We start from the raw sequence: 9,783 nt of genomic DNA, 5'->3' as shown, positions 1-9,783 counted from the left end.
TGTATATCCACCAGAATTTCCAGAAAATAAGAACAATGGACGCAGACTTGAGCTTCCCTTATGGATGACCCCACAGTTATGAAGACTTCTCAGCAAGACTTCTCTGTCTGTCTCCTTGATTCCTTCTTCTTTTAAAAATCAAGATAGTGTCAGCCAGCAGAAGGGAGTGGAGAGAAAGAAAAGGAATTCCAGTACGAGCAAATCGCTCCTCGGCAACAGCTTCACCAGATCTTTAAGGAGAAGCAAGGTAATTCCAGAAGCTAAGTTTCCAGGGGGGAATGTGCAGGCAGGCTGGCTGGCTGGCTGGCTGGCTGAGAACTCAGGAAATGCACATTGCATTGTAAAGTCTCCAAGCGGCATGATAGAAAATAAGTCACATTAAAACTCCACCCCAACTGATCCTAAGCACCACCTTCATCCCTCCTACCATTTCAGGGAGAGAGTAGCTTGCTCATATTCCTCCCTACGACACAGAGAACCTATGCAGTTCAGTGGGACACAGGGATGGGCAAATTTCGGTCAATTTTGGTTTCTCTCGGCTTTTTGTTTTTCCAAACTTAAGTTCAGTTCTTCATTCATTCAGTCATTGAATTTATATATTGCCCTATACCCAGAGGTCTCAGGGCAGTTCACAACAAAAATCACAATATGTTACATCAAAAATAAAAATAATCCAATAATGTTTCTGTATCCGTTAGCAATTTTGTTGAGGGGACGGACCCAAACTCATGGAAATGTACCAGCATTTTAGTGTCTATTGCTCCTAATTTCCCCCTGTTTATATACAATTTCCCTAATGCAGACATTTCATGGCAAGCAAGTTTCCTTAATATGATGCAGTTTTGCATGTTATTTTTTTTACGAATAAATGCATTTTTAGGAACACTTTCTCATAACGTGCATATTTTGTGTGTGCTGTGTTTTGACTAGAGAATTGCCGGGGTGGGGTGGGGGATCCAGACAGCTGTGAATTCTGAAGGGTAGCTGTGTTTTGCTTCACATATTTTTTGGGGAGAGGTGAATAAGGTTGGTTCGCACTTAAATATAAATGGCTCCCCTATCCCTAAGTGGGACTTTGCCGATGTTTTAAGAAGAGGCGCTACCAAAATATATAGGAAGGTCTATCCTGAAGGGTGGGGCCTGTTGGAAGACATTATCCCAGACCAGAGCTGCCCACCTTATATTCCTGGAGTGTGTAAATGCAGCCATTTTGTCTCTGATCCCAGGGGCTATCCAAGACATTCTGCTGCCCGAGGCAAAATTCAAAATGGCGCTTCCTCCCTTTTCCACATGCAGAAGCCAACCAGGCTGGCAGCTGAATCTTAGTCAACGCCTACAATAAGACTTGGGTGTGTGCATGAGGGATGCCTAAGTGTCTCTCTCATTGATGCTCTCTGTCCTCCCCAACATCTGGGGCAGCTGGCACATGCTGCCAGTTGGTAGGGCCGGCCCTGAATGAACTAAGTATTTTCCTGTCCACGAGTGCATGGATGCTATGAGGGCTCTTGAATCCAAAGATCTTCCTAAATGAGTTACGGTGGTACCTTGATTCTCAAACTTAATCTGTTCCAGAAGTCCGTTCCAAAACCAAAGCACTCCAAAACCGAGGTGCGCTTTCCCATAGGAAGTAATGCAAAATGGATTAATCCGTTCCAGACTTTTAAAAACCAACCCCTAAAACAGCAATTTAACATGAATTCTACTATCTAACGAGACCACTGATCCATAAAATGAAAGCAATAAACAATGTACTGCAGTCACACAATCAGTCAATCAATCTGTAGCTGAACTGGGTTCCACACAGTAACAGAAATAGAAAAAAGAGCTGCAAAAACAAAAAAACACAAAATAAACAGCAAAAACAGACAGCATAACACTCAAATCAGCAGCGTAACATTCAAAATGGAGCACATTTAGCTTCTGAAAAAAGTTCACAAAGTGGAACACTTACTTCTGGGTTTGCAGTGTTTGGGTTCCAAGTTGTTTGAGTACCAAGGCATTTGAGAACTAAGGTATCACTGTATTTGTTACACACGTCCAGCCATTCCTTCATTGTTGCAAACCTCCTTTCCCCAGCCTGTGCTTCTGTTCTGAGGAGATCCAAATGCATTGTCTACAGCCACTTCCATTGCCTGCGATCATATCCATCCTTGGTTTTCACAGGAGCAGCCTATGGTTTTCTGTGTAAGTGCGCTTGCTTGTTTTTGAATTTCGCCCCATTCTGTTCACACTGTGAAACTTTCAATATTGCCAATCTTGTCTGCATTTCAGTTAAAATCTTTGGATATTTTTAAAATGCTTGAATTCGATGTCACACTGCAACATGGGTTTTGCAGTCTCGTGGCTTCTTATAAACGACGATTCTCACGCACATGTGTTTTGCTTACAGAATAAGAGAGTTGGGTGCAAAAGTTTAAAACAACACAAGAATGCAGACGGCTTGTGTGGGGAAGATTGAAATAAGAGAATTTGGCTATTGGAAGAATGCTTAGCTCATAAACAGATATGCCAAACTTGTGGTTTCTGAGTAGAGTAACCAGTAAAATATTCAGATTCGGGTTACGACGCAATGGAAACCACCATGTTCAGCTGGAATTTTCCCAGTTTTGGTGGAATGGCGAGAAAGATTGCTTTTTTCCACACCTACCCCAAGAATCCTGGGAACTCTAGCTTACCCCTCACAGAGCTACACTTCCTAGCACCCTTAACAAAACTGGAGTTCCCAGAATTATTGGGGGGGAGGGTGAGTTTGATATGTGCTTTAAACTTGTGCTGCATAAACGGGTTTGTATCCCATGGTGTGAAGAATGCATTTATGGACACAAGAGGGCAGTAAAGGAACAGGATGGAAATATCAAGGCAAAGCTCTGGGAGGCCAATTAAATAATGCAACACACCTCAGTTTGACATTTGGGTGCCTGGTTTGTTATTTTTAAAGATGCTACTTACTGGAATGCAAGCAGCAGATGTTTTTACCCCCCTCCCTCTAGAAACGAATAAGTTAAAATTTCTGGCACGTCTTGTTGGTAGTACATTCATATACAGTGGTACGTTGGTTCTCAAACGTAATCTGCTCCGGAAGTCCGTTCGACTTCCGAAATGTTCGAAAACCAAGGTGCGGCTTCTGATTGGTGCAGGCACCCTGGAAGCAATAGCTGACAGCCACATTGCATGTCCGGCTTCCAAAAAACATTGAAAACCAGAACACTTACTTCCGGGTTTTTGGCGTTCGGGAGCCAAAATGTTCGAGAACCAAGGCATCCGAGAACCAAGGTTCCACTGAACCTATTTGGGCTGAATTACATAATCTTATTATGTATTCCCCTATCAATTAGGGCTTTGCCAAGGAAAACCATGCAACGGAACTTGCTTTCAAACTGAGGAGCGTTCAGGACACATCCCACAGAACTGGGTGGAAAATTTATCTTTCTCAACATTGCCTGTGCAAACTTTCCCTGCTACCTTACCCCCTGCCTTGGACAGTTCAATTAAATCGGCAATTAACCCATAACCAGCATTCTGAAGGGGTGCTGAACGGGATGGCGAGTGCAGAATCCTGCTTCCCGAGGATCCCGGTATCCATTTTTAACAGCAAGCTTCTGATCCTTATGTATCTGTGAAGATACAATTGGATGGGAAGGCATGGGGAGTTCTTGCCAGCACCTCATAAAGTAACCAAACAAACCCATGTGTTGCAAAGAGAACGTCAGCAATGCCTAGGCAACACGATGACCATGTACATACGCAATAGACAATCTTTTATAGAATCCCTTCAAACCATAACAAGTCCAAAATGAAATATTTAGTCTCAAAGTCTCTGAAAATCTTTAAATGAAGCAAGGTAGCAGACTTTGTAAAAGGGACACGGGTGGCGCTGTGGGTTAAACCACAGAGCCTAGGACTTGCCGATCAGAAGGTTGGTGGTTCAAATCCCCACGACGGGGTGAGCTCCCGTTCCTCGGTCCCTGCTCCTGCCACCCTAGCAGTTTGAAAGCACGTCAAAGTGCAAGTAGATAGATAGGTATTGCTCCGGGGGGAAGGTAAACGGTGTTTCCGTGCGCTGCTCTGGTTCGCCAGAAGTGGCTTAGTCATGCTGGCCACATGACCCGGAAGCTGTACGCTGGCTCCCTCAGCCAGTAAAGAGAGATGAGCGCCGCAACCCCAGAGTCAGTCACGACTGAACCTAACAGTCAGGGGTCCCTTTACCTTTACCTTACCAGACTTTGTACGATGAAAGACAAGCTGTGAAGCTTTGTGTATTCAGCAAATATGATGTCCAACACTGAAAAGTGATTCCGGATACTGACTACTGCTTCGTAGAATTCTTCGTCAGTGTGGTGGGAGGATATAGAATTGCTTCATAAACCCATCTTATTTCAAATGAATGTATGTAAATGAAAATATCAAATGCTGTGGAACAGTGCTCATGTAATAATGTAGTCACTGCCCAGCAGTTCCGCAGCATTTGATATTTACATTCATTCATTCGAAATAAGATGGGTTTATGAAGCAATTCTATATCGGGTGGCGGGTGAGGCTTCAGGACTCTGCTGAAGTCTTTGCATTTATAATCTCCCCCTGTCCCCAGAGACCCCAGAGGCCTTATGTGAAAGTGAAGGATGCTCTCGCTGTGTGTTTGTGCGCGCCTGCGTCCCCTTGCCGGTTTAAGTCTTCCCAATTAGCGCATGTTTCATTTGTCCCACAAAACTCCACGGGACTCGTGGCAGAGCCCCCTCCTCTACCTTCACCCTGGCTTCCAATCCGTGGCCCCAGTGGCATAGAATCTTAGTTGGAAGGGACCCAAGGATCAATCTAGTCCAGCCCCCTGCAATGCAGGAATATGCAGCAGTCCTGTATGAGGACCGAACCTGCAACCGTGCTGTTATCTGCACCGCCAACCAGCTGAGCCATCCCATGAGCCGAATGTGGTCGTCTTGGGCCAGGAGTGGGCTTCACCTGTTGAGCAGCAGCCTGAAGGAGCAGAAGGCAAAGTGACTCCACCTGTGGCTGATCAGCCTCCTTGCTTCTGATGAGAACCAGCTGGCTTCAGCTTTCTTAAGCAGGGTTTCCAGCCTCAGTCAGTTGCTGGAAATAATATTCCTCGTTCCTGGCCAGGCTTCGCTGCTTCTCGCTTCTCGTGACCTTGGATCCTTGGCTTGTCTGGCTGGATTGTCTGGCTACATGAACCGAGATATTCCTGACCTTAGGACTGAACTGGACCTTGTGTATTGACTCTGCCTCCAGGCAAAGAGAAGGGACGACCCAGGAAATGTTTCTATACATGTGAGTACCTTTTGATGACCCATGGAAGCTGCTGGGAGCTTTCACTGGTGTTGCCGCTAGCTGCGTGAAGGCTGCTTTGTGGAGTGCCCAGCTGGTACAAATGGGCATATTTTGGAGTGCTCCATGCATTCTCTTCATCCGATGCAATAGGCCTTTCCATAGCCATGGGCCAAAACCAAACCATTTTCATATGCAGACACTGTCTGCCAGATTGAGATGACAGTCTATCATCTATCTATCTATCTATTCCAATTTAATTAATCTCAAAAGCCCTAGGAGGTTTGCTACTTATTGCGCCCACTTTACAGATGGGAGGGACCCCAGCTGTGATTTCAGAGGGATTTGCTGAAGGCCACCAAACTGGTATGTGAATCCCGAAGTCCTCCTCTCTGTTAACTGGCTTCTTTTTTGCTGTGCACACACCGTACATTTCAAGAACAGTCCTGGGAACTGTAGTTTAAGGGTGCTGGAGATTTTAGCTCTGAGAAAGCTACCGTTCCTAGGATTCTATGCTTGTGATTTACATAGAAATTGCATGGGGAGTTTATTACGGTTCCTGTGCAGAAAGCAGAGCACCCTATCATTTAAACCAGAAAGTGGAGCAAACCAACATATAGGTTTGTGTGTGAGAAAGATCTTCCTTCCATTCTTCTTTTGTAGAATCACAGAAATGTAGACTTTGGAAGGGACCCTGAAAATCATCCAGTCCCAGGGCCAAAATTAGGCTTTCTGTCACCTGGGGCAAAGACCTAGTTTGTCATACACACACCATGTGTGCTTGCGTACACACACAAAAAACCCATATTTGCTTATAAAGGACATAAAAAGGAGCTTGAAAGTGGCCGGAGAAGAGCTGTATCTCCAGTAGTAAAACTGTCTGTGTGTACAGTGCCGGATTTACATATAAGCTAAACAACCTATAGCTTAGGGCCCCACTCTCTTGGGGCCCCCCAAAAAAAATTAAAGGAAAAAACCACTAGATGTACATTTCCAAAATAAAAGATAAAAAACAAATAAAATAAAACCTACATAGAGCAAGTGTTTAGTGTTGTGTCGGCTCCTCTGATGTAAGTAATGGGCTAGCCTGCTCCCTGAACTATCACGGGTTTACAGTGGTACCTTGGCTCTCAAACTTAATCCGTTCCAGAAGTCTGTTCCAAAACCAAAGTGTTGCAAAACTAAGGGGCGCTTTCCCTCAGAAAGTTATTGCCAAATGCCAATATTAAGTTTGTTATGAATAAAAGAATCATTTTAAGTTAGAGCTTAATAATAATTTCACTATTGATATAAGTCTTCTTAATTGTATTTCACGATTAACATACTTTATGTATTTTATCAAAGTAATTGTTGAACTGAAATATAATTTTTTGTTATGTGCCAATGGCTTTAGATACCTCTTAGGTCCATAAATGACCACATAGCATATATTCAACACAAAAAAGCAGCGACAATTTGTTGACAAAGGACAGCTGGACATATAAACTGGGCCCCATTACCTGCAGCAGTTTAGGGCCTCATCAAACCTAAATCTGGCCCTGAATGGGAGTGCACCAGTTTCTCCTTTGTGCCAGCTGTTTTGGCAGAGTATCGGTGCTAGAGAAATTGCTGGGTGCGTGCTCAGATGCATATTTATTTTATTTTATTTATATCCTGACCCATAAGGGGGGGGGGCGGTCTCAGGGCAGTTCACAGAATAAGGGCGGTTCACAACAGTGGCGTAGCGTGGGGGGTGCAGGGGGTGCCGGCCGCACCAGGCGCAACATCTGGGGGTTAGGGTTAGGGGGCGCAAATCTACGGGTTAGGGGGTGCAAATTACTTGCCTTGCCCCGGGTGCTGACAACCCACGCTACGCCACTGGTTCACAAGCATACATGTGGGGAAACTCAGAAAGTTCGTTGTAGTCAAGTCCTATTCATAGCAGACTCATTGAAATGAACGAAACTTTGTCAATCATGTTCATTGACACCAACTGATCTACTGTAAGCACGATTAGCACGGGCTGGCTCCATCTAGCTATGGATATTGCAGGGGTGGGCAGGGTCCAGAATAATCATAGAAAAACTTTGTATGTAATGGGGGAATTTATGCGCACAGCCCAAAGAGGTAGAGAAGAAAGATTATTTCTTTGTGTGTGTTGACTTTCCTATTGTAAGGTGTTTGGGGCCGATCCTGGGTGTGTATATGAAATAACGCCCAGGGGAAGGCGAGAGCGAAGAGGGGCGGATGGAGAGCCAGTCCCCGAGGGGGCGGGCAAGGCGCGCTCCCTCCGCGGCGCTGGGAAGGCCCTTCTTCCTGGGAGGGGAGGACCGGGGAGGAGAAGGAGGGAGCTGCGAGCCAAGGCGGGGGCGATCCCACCCACCCGCTCGCCCCACTGACTCCCGTCGGACAGCTGCTTCCTCTCGCCTGCTGGTGGGATCCTGCTGTCCCGGCGCGCCATAACGCACCATCGGCGGCGAAGGAAGCCTCGGGAGAGCCGCTCGCTTTTCCTCCGCAGCAGCAGCCAAAACTTCTCTCCAGCTCGGAAACCTCCCGCTCCGCCGACATGGGCAAAGCGGGCGCCGCTTTCCGTGTCTTCGGGCTGATCCTGTTCGCCTCCGCGGTTTGGGGTAAGCGAGTTAGTTTGTTGTTGTTTAGTTGTGCCCAACTCTTCGTGACCCCATGGACCAGAGCACGCCAGGCACTCCTGTCTTCCACTGCCTCCCGCAGTTCGGTCAAACTCACGTTAGTTTCGAGAACACTGTCCAACCATCTCGTCCTCTGTCATCCCCTTCTCCTTGCCCTCCATCTTTCCCAACATCAGGGTCTTTTCCAGGGAGTCTTCTCTTCTCAGGAGGTGGCCAAAGTATTGGAGCCTCAGCTTCAGGATCTGTCCTTCCAGTGAGCACTCAGGGCTGATTTCCTTCAGAATGGATAAGTTTGATCTTCTCGCAGTCCACGGGACTCTCAAGAGTCTCCTCCAGCACCAGAATTCAAAAGCATCAATTATTCGGCGATCAGCCTTCTTTATGGTCCAGCTCTCACTTCCATACATCACTACTGGGAAAACCATGGCTTTAACTATACGGACCTTTGTTGGCAAGGTGATGTCTCTGCTTTTTAAGATGCTGTCTAGGTTTGTCACTGCTTCCCTCCCAAGAAGCAGGCGTCTTTTAATTTCGTGACTGCTGTCACCAGCGGCAGTGATCATGGAGCGCAAGAAAGTAAAATCTCTCACTGCCTCCATTTCTTCCCCTTCTATTTGCCAGGAGGTGATGGGCCCAGTGGCCATGATCTTTGTTTTTTTGATGTTGAGCTTCAGACCATATTTTGTGCTCTCCTCTTTCACCCTCATTAAAAGGTTCTTTAATTCCTCCTCACTTTCTGCTATCAAGGTTGTGTCATCTGCATATCTGAGGTTGTTGATATTTCTTCTGGCAATCTTAATTCCAGCTAGGGATTCATCCAGCCCAGCCTTTTGCATGATGAATTCTGCATATAAGTTAAATAAACAGGGAGACAATATACAGCCTTGCCGTACTCCTTTCCCAATTTTGAACCAATCAGCTGTTCCATATCCAGTTCTAACTGTAGCTTCTTGACCCACGTAGAGATTTCTCAGGAGACAGATGAGGTGATCAGGCACTCCTGTTTCTGTAAGAACTTGCCATAGTTTGAAGCAAATTAGTTAGCGGCACGAACACACACACAAAAGGTGCCTCTCCCCTCCTGCGGAAACTCCCATCTCTTTTTGCGCATCTCCTTCCCTAGCAAGATTCCCAGTTTTAGACTCCTTTGCAAGCCAAGAAGGGAAACTTGGAAGGCGACTTTCCTTCAGGGAAACTTCGTGTGTGTGATCTTTTCAATTCTTTTCTTTGAATCACTCTTTGGAGCAAAGCAAGCCTTTGCAACTCCCTGTCCTTAGGGAAAGGGTCAAATCCGGATTTACGTGAGTGATTTGTTGGGAGTAAGTTCTCCTCCTAGAGGCGCGCTTCCTCACACCCCACCCCTCAGGGTCCACGTTACTTTGGCGGCATCGGAATGCCAGTGAGGATTTAATTTAATCTGGATTACCACCCTTTTTGCAGAAATAAGGTTGCTTCTGTTTGTTGAGCTGTCATTCGAATTCGTTCGCGGGGAGGTTATACGAGGTCGGTGCCAAGCAGTTGTTAATCCCACACTTTTCCGTTGAGTTTCCCTGTCACTTTACTTACCGCGGAAAAGTTTGATATTTTAGAAATGCAGGTTTCTTGCAGCTCGTACTCTGCTTTCTAAGCGCGGGGCAAGCGCAAGTGAGAACGAGCCCTATAATTGCACAACCTGGAACTTGCTGGCATGCAATTAAATCCCACATGCAAAAGAGTAAGACTATTTAAAAAAATATATATTCTGTTTTATTAAATTTGCTTAGTAACATAATATTATTATATATATATATTCTATAAAACAAAGAATACAGAACAAAATTCATTCATACTACAATGCCTAACTACATAACATTAATATATATGGTTTCTGGAAAAA

At 45.5% G+C, this 9,783-nt stretch overlaps 1 protein-coding gene across 1 annotated transcript in view; it reads left to right on the top strand.

Annotated features, from left to right (window-relative positions):
- The first annotated feature begins 7,491 nt into the window (after positions 1 to 7,491).
- Positions 7,492 to 9,783, top strand: part of ITGB3 (integrin subunit beta 3) — a 59,360-nt gene continuing 57,068 nt past the window's right edge. The window contains exon 1 of the mRNA XM_083469652.1: positions 7,492 to 7,889. Coding sequence (XP_083325778.1) covers positions 7,826 to 7,889 — 64 coding nt within the window. The 5' untranslated portion in view covers positions 7,492 to 7,825. The remainder of the gene's footprint in view (positions 7,890 to 9,783) is intronic.

Source organism: Podarcis liolepis (genome assembly GCF_965112155.1).
Source record: "Podarcis liolepis genome assembly, chromosome: 13".
NCBI lineage: Eukaryota > Metazoa > Chordata > Lepidosauria > Squamata > Lacertidae > Podarcis > Podarcis liolepis.
Note: the sequence above shows the minus strand (reverse complement) of the source record. Positions and strands in the feature narration are given on the sequence as shown.